Source organism: Anopheles funestus, chromosome 2RL (assembly GCF_943734845.2).
Source record: "Anopheles funestus chromosome 2RL, idAnoFuneDA-416_04, whole genome shotgun sequence".
Lineage (NCBI taxonomy): Eukaryota > Metazoa > Arthropoda > Insecta > Diptera > Culicidae > Anopheles > Anopheles funestus.
This window is the reverse complement of record NC_064598.1, coordinates 96,908,597-96,927,352: the sequence shown is the minus strand read 5'-3', so window position 1 is coordinate 96,927,352 and position 18,756 is coordinate 96,908,597. Positions and strand designations below refer to the sequence as shown.

At 42.5% G+C, this 18,756-nt stretch overlaps 2 protein-coding genes across 2 annotated transcripts in view; one reads left to right on the top strand and one right to left on the bottom strand.

The window, feature by feature from the left end:
- The window catches only part of LOC125763355 (fibronectin type-III domain-containing protein 3A), a 46,791-nt gene extending 44,881 nt beyond the window's left edge, over window positions 1-1,910 (bottom strand). The window contains exon 1 of the mRNA XM_049426412.1: window positions 1,706-1,910. The gene's annotated coding sequence lies outside the window, so the exon portion shown is untranslated. The remainder of the gene's footprint in view (window positions 1-1,705) is intronic.
- Window positions 1,911-6,399: 4,489 nt separating this feature from the next.
- On the top strand, window positions 6,400-18,753 carry LOC125763595 (EF-hand domain-containing protein D2 homolog). Its single transcript, XM_049426933.1, has 3 exons — window positions 6,400-6,917; window positions 17,304-17,468; window positions 17,578-18,753. The coding sequence occupies exons 1-3, from the start codon at window positions 6,748-6,750 to the stop codon at window positions 17,825-17,827; spliced, it is 585 nt and encodes a 194-aa protein (XP_049282890.1). The 5' UTR covers window positions 6,400-6,747; the 3' UTR covers window positions 17,828-18,753.
- Window positions 18,754-18,756: the final 3 nt, after the last annotated feature.

The following is an 18,756-nucleotide window of genomic DNA, read 5'->3' as shown; positions in this document are numbered from 1 at the left end:
GCAACTCCGTGTGGCTGCGCACACTTTCAAGTGCGCCTTGTCCTAAAGGCCGTTCTCTTCCTACGCCGACGACACAACGCAGCATCACTTTCTTCACCGCTTTTTGCTGGGCACTCTCCTGCGAGAGTTGATTCACGTTGCACCCAGCAGCAGCAGCAGCCTTGACTCGGTCGTGCACTTTTATGCAATTTATGTAACGCCCATGTACCAACCCGCTCTGAAACAGATATACCCGAGTGCCACGTTTTGAAACGTTGAAAATCCGGTGAAAAAACTACAACAGCCGTTAGTGTATGTTGCTGCCATATGTCAAGCTGCTCTTCATCAAAGCTGCATCTTCCAGATGGCCCCCTTGTGCCGGTGTGCATTTGCACATGCACCAAAACTACCCGGTACACTCCACCGGGAGCTGTACAATCTGCTTACGGTCCAATAAAAACACACACAACACACGCATTCCCGTACACACCGGGCACATAATCAGTAGTACCCGCCGAAGGACATTTGTGAAGCTATGGTAATCTTCATGGCAACCTCGATTGGCAGCAAAAATACACACACTCACAAGAAATGCAATTGCTTCTAAGCAGGCTTTCGGTAGCGCACCAGCAGCAGTACCAGGTTCCGGAAATTCTTCGAATGACTCACGGTCACAACGGGGCCACCGCGATATTGTACTGAGGGACGGGTTCTCGCATAGGCCACACACATCTATTTCCGAGATTGGAAAATCTGCTCGGCCCTTATTGCCACGCCAATATTGTCGTCGCCGCACAGCCGCATAAACACAGTCAAACACATGCGCATCCCTTATCGTCTCCGAACCGTGGAGCTCGGATCGGTACGGAATTCGCTCTTGCCACAGCCTCTTACTATATGTTTTTTTTAAATATATCGTTTCATTCTCTCCACACACACACCACAAGGTACATCTCTCGCTGGCGATTTCTCTTGCAAAGAAAAAAAATAAATGCAAATAATTCCGGGAATGCCGCTGCTTTTGACAGATGGATGCTTTTGTTATTACAATTCGCGGAAGGACTTTGATGTTGGCGGAGAATGGTCGCTCGGGAAGGAAAAATGCATTTCCATCTGGCAGGACGATGATTAATAGATAAAGTACCATTTTCCACCGCTCTATCGCGCAGTAAAATTCGTGATTCGTGAATACGATTCCGATTAGTTATCACTCCATTTTGCCGCTGCAAAATCCATTAGGGAAATTATTTGATGGAAGGCTCTTCCGGGGGAAAAAAAACCGGTTCCCCAAATGGAGGGCAAATATTTCGATTATTCTGTACCATTGCAAAGTTTCCGTATGGGTAATAAAACTTTCCAGCCAAAAAGGTTCACTCGCCATAGCTCTGTCATGAGAAACGCCCTCGCGCACATATGGAACACATGCACATACACTGATATGTTGCGAATTTTCACAGGTGTAGTTCGGCAGGATGCACAGATGCTATCCTGTTACTCTGGGCCTTACAATTGCATCACATTACGATTTACAACCCGAATTCAAAATGGGACACACCCGGAACTTAAACGCACCCCGAATACGCAAGGCTAGTCATCATCTATTGCAACATTGCAGTCCGATTTTCACTCGGCACCGTACGTACAAACGCCCGGTGCACGTATCGTTTTGGCGTCCGCATGCACCATATCCTGATGCTTCCTAACCATACTTTTACCGTTTACTTACATCAATTTAAACAACCAACATGCTACTGCTGGTAGCAAACAGTGCGGCTCGACATCTTGACCATTTACTTAACACTCGTTGGACACACACACGTACAGATTTTACGCCGAAATTTTCACCAATTTCCACCTACTTTTCTCGCATATTTTCTTCCCGACGCGTTTGACGCTCCCAACTAGCGATATTGACACCGTTGACATTTGGACCAGTGCTGCCAACAAGCAGTTGGAAGAATTTGAATTTTCGATGTTTTTCAAACACATTGTTTTTGAAAATTGTTTATATTAATATAAGAACCTTTGGATCTTACAATAATGTGGCTTCGTTTCATTTAATTTTAAAGCACTTAAAACAAAAAGAATCATTACATTATAACCAAAACTACATTTTCCAAAAGCGCTGTTGGAGACAAACGTTGTCCAACCTGTCCAACCAATAATCAACGGGCCTAGGCACGTTTACACTATCACGTCAAACGCTTCACATCGGATTGCGCACCACGGCACTTGGCGCAAAGAGCGGACAAAATAATGTTATTATTGATTTATTCTTTATACAATACATTAAAATATAGATCTTTAAAATACTCACCGTATCCAATAATTTGGTAATATTTTGCTGTTTAAAATACACCAACTTTACAATCGCTTACAATTGATGACCACTTCGTCTATGTGCCGTTTACGGTTGTTCTGCACATGTTCGGATAGTATTCAATTTGAAAAAATTAGTTTCCGTTGTTTATAATTTGTTGTTCTATTTCATCCAACGCTTTCTCTACAGAATGAGTGGAAATGTCCAATTTTACTTCAATTTCTTTCGAAATACACACATATGTGATTTTGATTTCGACGAAATGTTTGTAATACTCCAGAGCTACCACAGCTATTACATTAGCTCACACGTGTTTGTTTTTCAAATGTAGGGATAATGTAGCCGTAAGTTGTAAAAATAAACTACACAATCAACTACACAATCTAATAAAAGTTTACAGGTAACGATACTTTTCAGGTACTCCAGCATTTCACTAAGTTTTCATTACGGTTCGCAGAAACCCAAGGAAAATCTAAGCGAACGAAAGTGTAATTTATGCATTCCGTGTCCACTTAAATGGCAAGATATGTAACCAATCCCTAGGCGACGTACGCTCACTCAAATTCGTTATTCCCAATTCCATGAAATATTCGTAATATACCAGAGTTACCATAGCTAATGTATGCTTATTGGTTGTTCAATATAACAAGTTTAATGGTGCGATAAAGTCTGATATTCAAAGCACCCAAGTCTCAATACTCATTGTTTAAAGACATTGGGCGGAAGTTAACGAACGTTTATTGATTCATTTCCTGAAGGCCGAAAAACAAAGTTACTATCAGGATGCGTGTACTAAGTGTTGCTGTGCTGCTGTTGGTGACGCTGGTAGCCCTAGCCATTCCAGGTACTGCAGCATTTAAATCCCCAGATTTGGCATGTTACTGTTGGAAGCCCTACGCACCCGTTTGTGGATCCGATATTTATACATACCCGAATCGCTGTGCTCTAGACTGCCACGCTGCCGCTCCATATGGCAAAGCAATTAATTTACGAGTGATACATGAAGGACCATGTGACGTATAGTATAGTAGTAATAATATAGGTAGTTCTAGAGATACCTAGTACATATTATACGCGTATTCGAAGGTTTTGAAATTTTGAAGGTCTAGGTATAGTACAAAATTCAAACAGTCATTAAACTTGCTTAAAAGATGCAATAATTTTGTTTTAATTTTCGTATTTTTTTCTTTAAGTCGTCCGAAATGCAAAATACAATACGAGTTGACTCTATAACTTCCAATTATAAAACAATACAGCATCCGGCTAAAGAAATGAGCAACCTCATTAATGCTATTATACGTTGTACGATGACCAAGAAATTAATTTCGAAGTCATGCATGAAGGGGAATGTGTCGAATAGAATTCGATTAATTCGAATTATCTTTCCGATTTTCCACAATTTTTATCTGCCAAATCTTCTAATGTATAAATGCTATATTTTACACATCAAGGATTTTTCGCAACTCTCTGTTTTGCGTCCGACTAATTTGGTAACTCAAGTCACTGCATTGCGTACAGTCGCCAAACCGAGGTTAGGATTTCTTTGTGCACCATCAATCAATCAAACGTCGTTCAAGGTAAATTGTGTTAATCGTGCACTAATCGGGGCTTCCGTAAAAGTGCAAACCGATTGTCTAAAAGGACACCTTTGTGAAAGTTCGTTATCACTAGCACCAGTCCCGTACGATAAACTTTTGCTTCAACAAGTGGCCATTACATCAAGTAAGTGCAATCGATGTTACATGCACGTTGTGACAATAAATCAACAACCGTTTGCTTGCATTCAATGGGGATCCACATGGTGTTGGTGTGCGTAGCTCAAGAGTTAAATACTACAACAAACCCATGTTCACTTATCGGACTTGCAGATAACAAGCAGGATGGCGTGCGATAACGTCTTAAATAAAAAGTTCTTTCCTTTGAGTATTCAACATACAGTACTGAAAGACTTTCTTTCGAATAACAACGATCGTCAGCTGAGGATAGGTGATAATCGTTTATAAACTCCCTAAAAGTTTAAAGCTGTAACAAAACTATTGCTAACAACCAAGATGCGTGGGCTAACTGTTGCTGTTGTGCTACTGGTGGCGCTGGTAGCTTTATTCGTCCCGGGTACTACCGCATACAGACGATACAACGGAATGTGTGCCTGTCCGAAGATCTACATGCCTGTTTGTGGTTCCGATTTGCAGACATACGGAAACACCTGCGAGTTCCGGTGCAAAGTTAACAGTTTCTACGGGAAATCAAGAAATTTGCGGGTCCTGCACGACGGAGCTTGTGATGGAAGTTTGCTATAATTCTTTAGATTATAGCGATTTGCAGACAATATTGATGGAATTCATTGCAAGAGACAATGTGGCAGCTGCAGAAAGGAAATCACAAATTGTAAATTTTGTAAAAACCCAAAAGAAATTTAAGCCGACGATAGAATAAAAAAAAATGTTATAAAAATGTGTTATTTATCTTTGAATTATAATTCTTTTTGCTTATCAATTAATTGATTTATTTGTTTATTTGTATTAAATGGAGAATTAAATGATGTTTGCAAATCAAGTCATAAAAAAAATATTTTTACTAGCTCATTATCAGCTGATACGAACCACAACACTCGGAGAGGCAATTAACAGTCATTTAAGTGTTATTGATTGTGATTCATTATATTTACTAAATACGACTGTGACTAAGTGTACTTCATAATAGGTGAGGGTTGTTGTTTTGCATTAAAATATATAGATTAAAGCTTTATCAAGGTCTCCAACAGGCAATTAACGATCATAAATAATACAGTTGAAGTGACGAGTTTCTTTATTTTTAATACTTATGTCTCATGATTGAATCTCATTCGAAAAAGGTGCTTTTATTATGCGCATCTAAAGAATATAGATTGCCATAGGAAGAGCTACCACATGGTGGATTTTAAAAATAGATTTCTCCCAGAATGGACTCCACCAGTAAGCTGGCCAGGCTGGTAATAATAAACACTTGCCCAGTGATAGTGTTTCATGCGTTTCGCACGTACACAACGCAGCTGAATCCTATTCCAGAACCACGATCTACGTCCACCCATTTAACCTTCGACACCGTGACCTCATCGTGTACCGAAAGGGAGAAAATTAAATGCTCCAATAACATACAGCGCAGTATGTGCCATCATAAGTGCAGGATTCTACCACCCCAAAGTGACCTTGCCAGAGAGTAGGGGAGCAATATTTTCTACCCATTTTCACCCATCCCAGTGCTCTCGAGACAGTGGGATGATGCTGAGAGAAAGGTTCCTACTCCTACTCCTCCATACGGTAATCAGCCAGCCAGCCAACCCACGTGTCTTTATTTATGTATTGATTTTTCGCGACATTTTTCGCAAACAGACAGCCATGTGGGGTACTTCGAGGGTGTTGACGATTCTTTCTTTTGCCTTTTACTTTGCTACAAGAAGAGATCCCGTATTTGGGCATTTTTGATCGTCTTGAAGCGATTAAAGAATTTGTACCATATTCGTCATTTCTATATTCAAGACAAGAAGTACGGTTTAAAAAAAAGGAAAGAAAGAAAACAGCACTAGGCATTTGGCTCCAAAACGGCTTGTTGATGAATTTTTAAATTGAAACGGTTAACGGTTGTGAGCAGAGAGACGTGCGTAAACTTCTCTCGCGTTTAAATCCATCTGTAGGGCATGAAAGGGAAGCATATTGCGACGAATGGTATGTTCGTTTTACTCCAATAGCGATCATACGCAACATTCATGAGCAGCATAAGCATAACAAACCCCTAGCGGGAGAAGTTTTTCGAGAGAGTGAGAGAAGTTTCGTTTAAATGTCATAGAAATGATGTATATTTAACTTTTGTTCCAATGAAATCACAAAACAATAAAATTATGTTTAAAAGTATATCAAGTATAAGAACTTGAGACTTCAATGAAAGGAGATAATGGAAGGAGAAAAATAGGATAAAAGATTAGGAATAAGAAGGTAAAAACAAATCACAATTCATGGAGTTAAAACATAATTCCGTCTACTGTACCAGTCACAAGAGCACAAGATAGAGAGAGGGAGAGAACCAACGCGGTTACAGCGCTACTACGCAATGAACCTTCCAAGTGAACGTTTATTTCGCTCCCGTCGGGCAACGAAAACGGTCACACTTTGCTTGTTCGTTAACTTCCCCACAGAAGTGTGTGTTGTCGCAGGTCAATCCAGTTAGTGTTTGTACGATACCGACAAGGAAAAAGGACATTAAAAGTAGTGCCTACAACTACAAGCTACAAAAAAAAATACACCTGCTGTAATTTAATTGCTACGGTTGTACGGAAGTCCTTGAAGGCTCTTGTCGTATTGATCTGTGCAGTGTGAGCTTGTGTTCGTTTATCCTCCGCGTAAAGCTCCGTTGCGTGTGCTTTGCTTGTGTTGTGAAATAAAACCAGCAGAACGAACAAAAAAGTACAAAAAATGTCAGCCGATGCGGAACTATCGTCCATCCTGAACCGTCGCCAGCAGATTAACGAAGCACTGGACAATGGACAGGAGGTAAAGCCGACATACAAAGTGGTCAACATCTATACCGAGTTTCACGAGTTCTCGCGCAAGGAAATCAAGGACTACCAAGCCACCTTCAGCAAGTGAGTATTTTGTGTCCAGGGAACAAAGTGTCCGCGCGTGAACTAGAGACAGAGAGTGAGGGAGAGAGAGTATGTAAAGGTTCATGGCCCACGTTCGTGCAGCCAGAGCCACATGTGTAGAGGTCATCTGTGTGCATTCGGTACATATCAGCCACCTTCGTCATGGTATGGTAGCCATCACGGATGCTGGGCTTAGAACAAATTGTTCTGCCTAGGTAGAACTGGTTTTTGGGCTTCGTTCCCACCACACAAAACGAGAGAATTCGCTTCAGCCGATCGTAAGGATACGCCAAAGCGAGATGCATTCCGATGCATTAATGCATTCGGTGTGCAAAACAAAGAGCACGTAACAAAGACTTCCCAGGCGGGTATGGTGGCAGTTGACCATACGCTCGTAAAACTGCAACCGAATGCGAGCGTACACACACAACGCCCACGCCCTGGCCACGTCCACAAGTATCTTCGTAGAAAGCCGAAACAAACCCTCTATGCTTACTGCACGCTTAAGCAAAACAACGCTTTACCGAATGCTACCCCGAATGCAGCGTACGTGGTATTCTAATGCGGATCGCAGGTATAATTTCAGAATCCTCTTTCACTTCGCGAAGATCCCAGGTATAATTCCCGAACCCTCTTTCGCTTCGCGATTTGTGGACGCGTCCAGGACAGGACCCAATTTTTTTGAAATTTTGTATGACTTCGGCTTTTGTGGACGTCTTATGAGCCGTCGTGTGTACGCAGCCAATCGGTGCACAAAACCCAAACGGATGATGAAGCACAGCAAAAGAAACATCAAAAACACCGAACGCAAAGATCCTACAACGCGCCTTACTATTGATAATGATGGCGAGCCGATGGCCATGCACATGGCCCCCGGCGAGTAAGATTATTGTTTTTGTTTTCATCTCGTATTTCCTCCTCGGCTGAGGGATGATGTACTCTCGTTCCGTTCCACAAACAATTCCCGGGTACCTTGCAATGATGCCGGAGAGAGAGAGATGTGTCACAGTTCAAAGCACCCAGCACGTGGAGTGTCATTGAAGGCGAATCGAAGGAAACAAAACCTTTGATTATGTTGCTCTGACTCCCCATTTACCCTCACCTTCTATGTATTGCTACGCTTTCTGCCGAACGCCAGTAAGTGATGCTGCAACCAGACATCTGCATACAAATCTCTCTTTTGCGTATCATTGTGCAGATCAGTTGAAAGGTTAACGACATGTGCGCCAACGCACAATGTGACAATAGAGGATGGGAAGGTAAGCGAGTGGAGGAAAGGAAAAATCACAATGTCTAGCAACTGACAATGTCATGTGAAAATTAACCTACATTTTCGAGATCCCACCACATGGTACCGTATGGTTTGTATGGAAGAGTGACTCCATTAGAGGGTTTGAGCGCATTTTAAAGTTACGAGGTTTAAAGAATGATCCACATTTGCTCTAGAAACATAATCTTCGTTATCTCACTCACTTGCTTATGTATGGTGAGATGATATGGAATTGAGATTGTAGACACTCTCTGTAGCATCATAACATACTCGCTCTTCAATGTTGAAGATTTACACATTAAATTTGATACGAATTTTTTCTCACCTCTATTACGCTCAACATTGTATTGTATCTTGATTTGAAAAGCATTACAATATAAAATAACAATTTCAAAACATTCCCAACTAATCAAGAATTCAATTCTTGCGAGATCTTCCTTTTAAATGGCCTTAACAGTTTCAGAACTTTAGTGAAACGCACTTTAGACTTACAAAAGTAGTTCCAGATTTTCAGGATGTTGTAAATATAAGATACACCATTGTAAAACAAACAAACAGAGGATATATTCCAGTCAGTAATGTCACAACACCGAATGCCAGGTGACATATTTTGTTCCAAAGACTCAGACAGTTCAAGGACGAAATCAAGACACTTATCAGTAACTATCAACTATCTGCAACATAACCACTATCGCTACAGACAAATTCCCCAAACGTACTTCCAATTAAAACACGACCTTATCACGCCATCATACATCATCAGGAAGCTACGGTAGGAATGCCATAAACTTAATCAAAGTTATGGTGCTTTGAGGTAGCAATTTCTTCCCATCATCCGCGTGTCGTGAGTGAGTCTTTTCACACCTCAGCTGCACGAACGCGCTTTGTACGAAATGTACGATCAAAAAGAAACCTCGGAAGCTGTTGCCATCATCGTGACGGTACCACCATGACCGACTGCGGTGATCGATGGTTCCGGTGAAATCTGACCCTCGCCGTTGCGACGTCAGGGGCTGGCGACAATTCATTCCATTTACGTACGATGGGTTCGGTTCCACACCCGCTAAACCGGGTGACGACCTTCAGCCAAATCTAGAACCACCTGAACATACAAGTTCCCCTTCCCATCCGGTGCTTGTTTGTGCTGAATATCGCCTCATCAAAGCGTGTGTCCAATGTATTGCACGATCGTTTTATCCACTTTTTTAAAACGGCGATCATGACTTACTAACTACCACATTGCTCTTGATCGTGTGACAATTAGTACGTACAGCATAAGTTCGTATGAGGTAGGGGGTCTCACTCGTTTAGCTCGGTTTGTGGTACTTTGGATGTGTATTTTTACCTCACGATCAAGACTGGCCTGGAAGATTCTGTTTGGTTTTGTTATCCAGCTGTAAGCTTGTACGGTGTCTTCTAACGTTAAATTTCACTCTCATCTTAACTACCAAGATGGTTCCTTCCTTGAAGGTAGCGTGTACACGTTTTGTTGTGTTTGAAGTAGATATGGACTGTTTTATGATAAACAGCAGCAGCAAAAGATAACTGCTCGGGAAGATGTTTCTGGTGAATTGTTTTACATACAACAACATACGCACAATGCGTCACATTGTGTCACATGCAGAGACGGAAAGGTGAGAAATTGTTTAAATGTTTTGTTTAAATAAATAACACCGTCCCATAGGTAAATGGCCGACTGGTGCACTGGCTACGCGTGCATTGAAATCTAATCTACTTCCACTGCTGAGCGTCCTCACTATTTAGAGTTTTAAAGAACAACCCAAAACACTTAGACCACTCGTTCTGGTTAGTTATGTTACCGTGTTTTAGAGCACTAATGTTGTTGCATTTGGAGGAAAGAAAAAAAAAACAATGTCTGCAAACAACGACACCGCACACGTCCAAGTGACTCAAGAGGGAGTTCACCCCGTAACGCAACGGTGCATTGCGTTACCCTTTTTGAAGGCTTACGCATTTTCGCGCTTGAATTGCATCAATTCTTCCCCTTTGGTGTTATGACTCGGATGCACTCGATAGAGAAAAAAACGAGCATATAAATACGGTCATTTCGAACAAAGTTCGGTTTGGTTTGTGCAATATCTGGAGCACGTACTTGAAAACGTTTTGTCGATTCCATGCCTCCGATACGATGCTCGCGCTTCATGCGTAGCACTCGAGCCAAAGTTTGGTTTGTGCGGTGATTCTTTACCCACATTCAAGACGCAATCGATTAACTAACAGAGATTGTGCATTGTGCATCGATCGTCGGAATGCATTGGTAATGCTATATATGCACATATTGCGCAAACGCTAAACCGCAAAACCACGATTTGTACTTGATTTTGCTGCTACCATTTTTGCTGCTGGCCGGCACCACAAACCCGGATCCCCGGGGATGGGATCAAATAATGTAACCTGCACAATGAGCAATTCCCGTCGGTCGGATTTCTAGCCGATGTGTCGCCTGCAAAAGAGGCCACCGCCAGCATGACCTCGAGGTGTGAAAACGTGACTAGAAATTGGTCTAAAGTTCCAGCAAATTTCACAACAATCTTGTGTGTGTGTGTGTGTGTGTGCGTTTGTAAATGCTCACGACATAATAGCAAGAAGCCCCTTATGGGGAATGTTCGATAGCAAGTCACACTTAATTAAATTTAAAAGGCGTCGCGCCGTCCGGGACCTTGCCAGATTCTGGTTGTGGTTTTTATAAAATGTTTTTTTTTGCCTTCTTGTTGCGAAGATCGATTTCTGCATTGCATAATATCCCCGGTAATGCACACGAGGGGAGTTACAAAAGCGATCAGCTTCGCATTGATATCTTCGTGTGGTGGGCCATGTTCGGTTGACTGTTTGCCTTTTCCTGATTGAGAATGGACCATGGTAGGTGTATATAACATGATCACTTTTCATTTTAAACGCACAAAGAGGATAGAAAAGTGAGCATAAAGCATGGTGAATTTAATGATTCCGTTAATACCGTGCCGAATTTTTACTCCCTCCCTATTGGGAGGGTTGTGAATGTAGGTCGGCCAAGGGGATGAATGGGGAATGGCTTAGTTTTTACTACTATCGATTTCTACAGACTGCTGAATAAAGGAGGGTGGCAAGCTAATCCACTTGTCCATTGCCAGAGGTCGTCAATTTTGTGTGAGAAACATGTACTTCAATCACAGTTTCAGTTCCAACTCTGGAGCGTATCAGGATATTTGGAAAATACGAATAAACCAATTAGAAAATTCTGTACTTTTAGCTAAATGTTGTTTTAATCCCTGGTGGGGTGAGAGGTTCAACCAATCAGCTAAAGAGGTTAAAGAGCCCCAATTTGCTGACCACTGCACTAGACCATAAGAGCAATAGCTGCAGTCAATGCCATGCCATGCCATGGAAAGAGAAATTCGTATAGAGAAGGTCAGGTACTAAAACTACCAAATAGTAATAAAAAAAACCTTTAAACCTGCAATCTATCTTCCAACACGAACGAGCGAGAGAGAAAGAGAGAGTAATTTATGTACATTAGCAGGTCAACCTGAACTACACTACCAATAGGGTATGGTGTGACCATATACGTACGGTCTAGTCAGACGAACTAGCCGGCAAAAAAGAAAGAGTGAACCGTTCAAAAGCAGATAGTTAAATCACTGGAAGCATCCGTTCCCTTGGACAACATAATTTCCCTTCCCAATTCCATACTGATGCTTTGAAAGTGAAATCCCTTTAGATGGCCGAAATGGCCGAGCAAAACGGTAGCTCCCAACAGTTTGAAGGCGAAGGAAGCTAATCTCTACAGCGAGCACCGTCATCATCAATTCCGATGTGGCGGGGTGCGTAATGTTCGTCTTCACCAAAATCTCATCTCCTCTTTTCGGATGAATAGTGACCACGGCTAATCGAAATATGATACCATAAAATGTTGCCACCATTGGAAGTTAAGTGCTTTAAAGACGTTTCTAAAAGCGTAACACACTCCACGGGAAGTGACGTTTAACGCCTTCGCGTGAAGGTAAACGAACACCTTATCGAATCGTAATGAAAATGGACGGATTTAGTGAAGTCAATGGCCACATCTGCCACATCGGCACTAGACCCTCGTAAATAACGTCAAATCAAAAGACAAATTTTAATGACACTTTCGGAGAATCGACAGATCGATAAAGAACCCCATAAAAAGAGAAGATCATAAATACCCTTTTGACGAGTCGAAGATTCATTAGTGGTTGGAAATGGCTTCAGATAGAATTCTTCCGAAAGAACAGTTAGTCAACGCATGTAGCAAATTGTTTATCTAGCTGTAAATCAACAAAACACACACTCGCATGATCCTAGTCACGGCACCAAAACGGGCCTTACAATGTTCCTACTAATACACTTCGAGGTGGGAGATATTTGTACGGATGAATCATACCGTTTGCATGATACCTCTAATTAATAGTAGCTCCGTTTGCCGTTTACCTTCAACTGTGCCGTTCGCGTGGTACTGGTAGAGGAAGTTTCAATATTCAAATCAACACAGCGAGAAGGAATTGCAAACCATGCTACCCGTTTTTTTGTTGTTGTTGCTGTTCGTTATCATACAAACGGCCCAAACAGGCCACTCGTAAACACAGCGCACATGGTGACGAATGCAGTCGTAATAGAGGAAAGGACGCACAGTTTACGGAACCAATGACTGCTAGTACACATGAGTACGTACCGGGTAATTGTCGAGCGTACAACAAGGAAAACGACGTTGAATCATCCGGCCAAGAAGCGGGGGACTTTGCTTACTGTGTACGTGTGTACATGTTCCAAAGTACTCGACCAGAAGGAAATGAAACACCACCCAGACGAGTTGAGTGATATCCCTCCATAAACCATGACTTCTGGTTGGGTCTCCGGCAAGAATATGTCCCAAACTCTCTTTGTTCCATTGGTGAATTATATGCGGCTGGATGGGGTTATGATAACATCATAAAATAATCGCAAAACATCATAATGGCGAGCGCTATTATTTCATTGTCGGCAAACCCTTCCCGGGGAGCGTTCGCGACTGTATTATTCGCGTGACTCACACCCCAGTTCTAAACCATTTACTTAATTTATAATCCAACGTTATCCTTACCGTGCAAAATGACCGTTACAACAACAACAACAAAAACGGTCACTATTTGAAACGTTTGCTTGTGTCAGTCGGTTGAAATCACCGAAAGAAACCGGACCGTTTTTCTTCTTCCGCGTTTCCTTCTTTGGGAACGGGGTAATGGCAGGATTGGCCCAATCGGTGACATGAGAATGGTTGAGCTGAACCGGTTGTGTTACCGGGGCCAATACCACAAACACCAACCCGGCCCAATGTACCACCAGTCAATCTTAATTTTCTACTGATGGGTTTTTGTGTTGCTGTCTTGCTACTGCTCTGGAGCAATCGTGTACGAGTTTCTGTCTTCTTGGACCGAGTGACGGTTCGGATCGGTCGATTACATATCCGAAACGCCCCCGAGTGGAGCATAGGAAGCTGGAGACGACGCGTCGACAGCATAGAGAGAGAGCGAGATTTGCAAATTGTGTAACACTGTCTGTCGGTGCGGGTGTGGCGAAATGATTTGCTATCAAAAACAAACCCACCATCAAATGCACCTTTCGATGTCGATCGACACTAACTGACGGGTAAGAAATGAAGGGCTTCCAGTGTGTATTAGACAACATGCTTTCCTTTCTCCGGTACTGTGAGTTGATAGTTTTATTTTGGGCGTGGGATCCGACGAGACTTGGTTAGGAAATTAGTTTTCCCATTCTGTTTTCGACCATTGCTTCCTGTCACCGATGTGAACTTCACTTGTCATGGGAAAGCATGCGTTCGCAATGGGTTTGGTGGCTATCGGACATACAGCACACCCGAGCACTTGGTCCAACGGTTCAACCCAAGATTAGATATATGCAAGTACTGTGTCGTGCGTTATGTGCAGCACGTACACTACTGTACTGCGCATTGCAGTGGTTGGGCGTTTTGCTTTGTCCCTTCCGACATATAATGTTCGCATAAGAAATGCATGACCATACGGTCAACGGTCAACTTCGCTCCGTTTGTTGTGTCCCTTTTTGTGTACGCGTTGCTTTCTTTTCCAATTTCTTCGTCTACATTTCCGTTCCGTCACGTGGCGGTGCGTTGTATTCAAATCGCGCAACAGTCTTTACAGCGCTTCTTTTCTGACCGGCCGAAGGCACCGTACTGTACCGCCGGGGACAATTATTCAATCGTCCAACGTTCCAACTGGCCCGGTCAGTCGTCAAGCGGTCGATCGATCGATCAACAACGATCACAGGGACTGGTGGGTTTTGGGACGGGCCCCATTCCCATACGGCATACCAATTATGAAACCAACTGGACCGTTTCGTATCGTAACCTTAAACGGGTAGCTTCCTTCTTGCGCTTCAGCTGGCTTCGAAGCGATTAGGCCGATTGCGATTTTAAGGCATGGATAACTCCCCCTAGTGCCACTGTGATCACTTGTTTAACATTAATGTCATGCTTTTCTTTCTCCACGGCACGGCAGATGGGGTGCGTCGGGTAAGAAAGATGCATCTAATGTTTCATTTCTAATTCCACATTCCCGACCAACAGGCACACAGTGCTGTATGCAGATCGTACGATTTGTTGCGTAAAAATTTGCGTGCCTACCTACTACTAGCTTCCTTCCTTCCAACACACACTATTGTCGTGAAAGTTGTGGAAGGTTTTAGCGCATCATCACGGTAAGGTCGAAATCGAATTCGGAATAAAATTGACCATTTTCCACCGTAAAGACCATAAAATGCGCATGTGTGTGACTTTTTCGATCGAGCCGTTTGCTGCGGATACGGATCACACAACCGTTTTAGCAATGCGCGTCCGGAGCGTGCTGGACCGAGGTAGTTCGCGTAACTTATGTGTGACCGCGTGTTTTGCCGTGGAGCTTTACCGCCTTTTTTTCTCACGACGAATTTCCATTACCATCGATGAAAGGCAATAATCGATGGCGGGTCAATCTGATGTGGAAAATTTCGGCGGTTTAAATTGACTTTTCCATCTCGGAAGTTTAGATGTGAATTGCGTCTTCGGCTGATTGAGCATCGTGAGAAACTGATTTGAAATTCCATCGGTACTTTAGCTTTACGGTTTTTAAACAATGACTATATTTTGAAAGAATGTGAAAGTAGTATATCTTACTGATTGGATACATTTTCGGTGGTTCAGTGTTGTACAATGGAGTACAGAGGGAGATATCTACTAAGCACACGACTCGTCTAATCTTTCCATGTGAAGAACGCCCTAAGATAACTTTACCAGTAGGTTGTCGTGAATTATTCTCTTATAATATTGGGGATTGTGGAAGCTCCGAGAAGTTACTTCAATATCTCGTCTAAAAGCTACTACTTCTTCTTCGGATAACATTCACATCTTCGAGATGTATTTGTGTTCTAAGGATATAAATTTTGATACTTAAACTCATACAAAGCATGAAGACGCTAATTCATTAGAATGATTCATCCACAGATTTCGTCACCTGTTCGTGGTACTTACGTCTTTCAGCAAAGCTCGTCAGAATATTTATCTCGTAACGTATGCAAACGCAAAGAAAACCTGTTGCTCATTATAAAATCAAGCAAACGAGAGAGAAAAAAACAAGTTGAATTTCTTATAAGGCAACAAAAACACACTCATAAAATGCATTTAAAAAATGAAAACAGTAAAAACAACGAAAATCCTCCACGTACAGTTGCACACCGGACAAAGAAGACTGACGCGATAAAGCTGTGTACATGTGCAACCATGCCACTTCCAAAATGGTCACATGGGTGTGATCGCATGACTGCGAGTTTATTGGTTTCGGTTGTCTTGCGTTGTCCACACGAATGTCACAAAAGGTGACCAACCGTGAAGAGGGAAGGAACTGCGCTCGGTAGACAGCGTAGTAGCTGCTCGGTCAGTAAGTTCCGAACAATGTCGATGCGGGTTAGTCAGGAAGTTGTGTTCATCCATAGTTCCGTCCGGAGCTGGGGCAGAGAATAAAATGCATAATTGTCCAGCGTGTGATCATTGCATGTGGTAGCGATATAGTCGCACAAAACCAAACATAACGATCGATCAGACGCCGAACAAACAAAAGCTTCCCATTCGAAATTAGTCAAGGTCTTCTTCGCGTACGCTTAATTTAGATTATGTTCTGTCCAATTAATTGTTCCGATCGATACTACGATCGCCAAATGTCACCATTAAAATTAGGAACAGGTTTCTCGATTTCGAACGTTGACATTCTACTGTTCAGAGAAGCACTCCGGAGATATGGATCTCCCCGAGTTGGGAATTCCTTTCCCTAGTTGTCTAGAGAAGTTTAGTCACTGTAAGACCCATAACAGGTTACAGGGAACATAAATAGAGCTAAAGGAAGGTGGCTACACAGGCAGAGTGCGTTTTGTCACCTTCCTCTGAGGTCCGCACTTTATTCCATACCCTCAGGCAAGGTTACCTCACTAAAGCCGGAATGACAACCATGAGTCAGATGTTGGATACGAAAGTAAAAAAAATAAAGGTGGTAAAAGCTCAGGTAAATACCATCGAGCAGGATTTACGGTCCATTCACGACATCCATTGGATGGTTTTGTTATTGAATGAGCACGACACGATCGACGCACGCTTTTCTTCGGTTAGCAGATTTGTTTTTCACAAACAACAAACAAAAAACAGGTGACACGCTGGCTTTTGCGGTTGATTAGGGCACACGACTCACAATAAACAAAGTGTTGTATTTCATACCCAACGATAAATGGGCGAAGAATTTCTTTCATAAAAAAACGAGAAGAAACAAATTCCTCCCTGACATTCTATCACATATGTATTGTTGGTGTATTGTTACTAAACCGACCGAGCAGTAAAGTGATATCATGCAAACATTGTCGCCCATAAAACATGGGCTTGTGGATGGGCTCGAAATTAGTATTCAAATCTCGTGCATGCTGAAGACATACTTTGAATTAATCTTGTAATTGTGTTCGTTTTTGATTTTGGATTCAGTCCTTGCGAACGTTCAATTTAAAAATATTGTAGAAATATCATAAAGTAGCGTAACTAACCTTGCTGTCCGTGGTTTACTTCCTCACAGGTACGATGTCGGCAATGATGGATACCTCGATCTGGCCGAGTTGAAGATCATGATGGAAAAGCTGGGCGCTCCACAGACACATCTCGGCCTTAAAGGCATGATCGCGGAGGTGGACGAAGACAAGGATGGAAAGATTTCGTTCCGCGAGTTTTTGCTCATCTATCGGTAAGTTAATGTCGCTTCCCACACAAAAAATCTCCCACTCCCGGCGGTTTGGTGGCTCAGAAGTAGTGCCTCATTGTTCTGTTTCTTTCCCACTGTCTCCGCATCACAGCAAGGCACGTGCCGGTGAGCTCATTTCCGATTCCGGGCTGGGCCAGTTGGCCCGCCTGACGGAGATTAACGTGGATGAGGTTGGTGTTGGTGGGGCGAAGAATTTCTTCGAGGCCAAGATCGAACAGCAGCTTCGAACGAACAAGTTCCACGACGAGATCCGGCAGGAGCAGGAGGAACGGCGCCGCATGGAGGAGGAGCGTATCCTGCGACGGCAACAGTTCCAACAGCGTGCGGCCGTTTTCCAGTAGAACCTATCATCCATGAATTCAATGTTATTAATTCGTGTACGTGCGTGTGTGTATTGTAAAAAAAGGTTTAATTTAGAGTGTGATTAAGGGAAGAACAGATGGGAGGGTTATACAGTTTTAAGTCACCAGAGTCACTTTACAGAGAGTGTGTTAGGATTTATGCATCAGACAAAAGGTTGTTTGTTTTTAACAATAGTGAACCTGCTACAATCATCAATAAAGGATGAGGTTTTAAGTTGCCACTACGTTTTACTCTTTAGTTGCCACTCTATAGCGCCAACATAACAAGTGTCATTTGTTGCCCTACTTCAAACGGAGAACACACGTTCCAAGCACATTAATGCACCTTTTGCATCTCCTTAGACATGCACCTTCAACACATCCTTTAAACCTGGAAACATGAAGAAGGAGTGACCATAGGAAAGCAAATACTAAGCATATTATGAGCGATCAGGGATCCCACAGACAGCTCAATTTGCCGTCCAGGGAGACAGGGAGGGAGATGACAAAAGAGCCACAAAATAAGAAAGATAGCATGAGGATTTGAAGAAGAGCAGAGAAAGTAAACCCACTCCCTAGTCATTCTTCATCCATTATTGACCTAAAATCAAACAGTAGAGACAAAGTTAGTAGATCAATCTAAAACAAAAACATGCTAATTACGAAGGACTTGATAATGATGATCGTTGTGTGACGGGACACCGTTCGTGAACCAATCTCAGATGGAAGATATATTTTTGATAAAGTAGAGAATTTGTGGGATTCGTTTTAAAATGGGGGCAATGCTTAGAATGAAGAAAGGTTTAGGATAGTGAAAAAGGGTACGGCGGCAAGGAAACCTACAATATTGCATAAATGTGTGTTTTAGATGTTACAAACAAACTGTTACAACACAAAGGTAGATTATACTGTAAATCAAGTGTTCACCT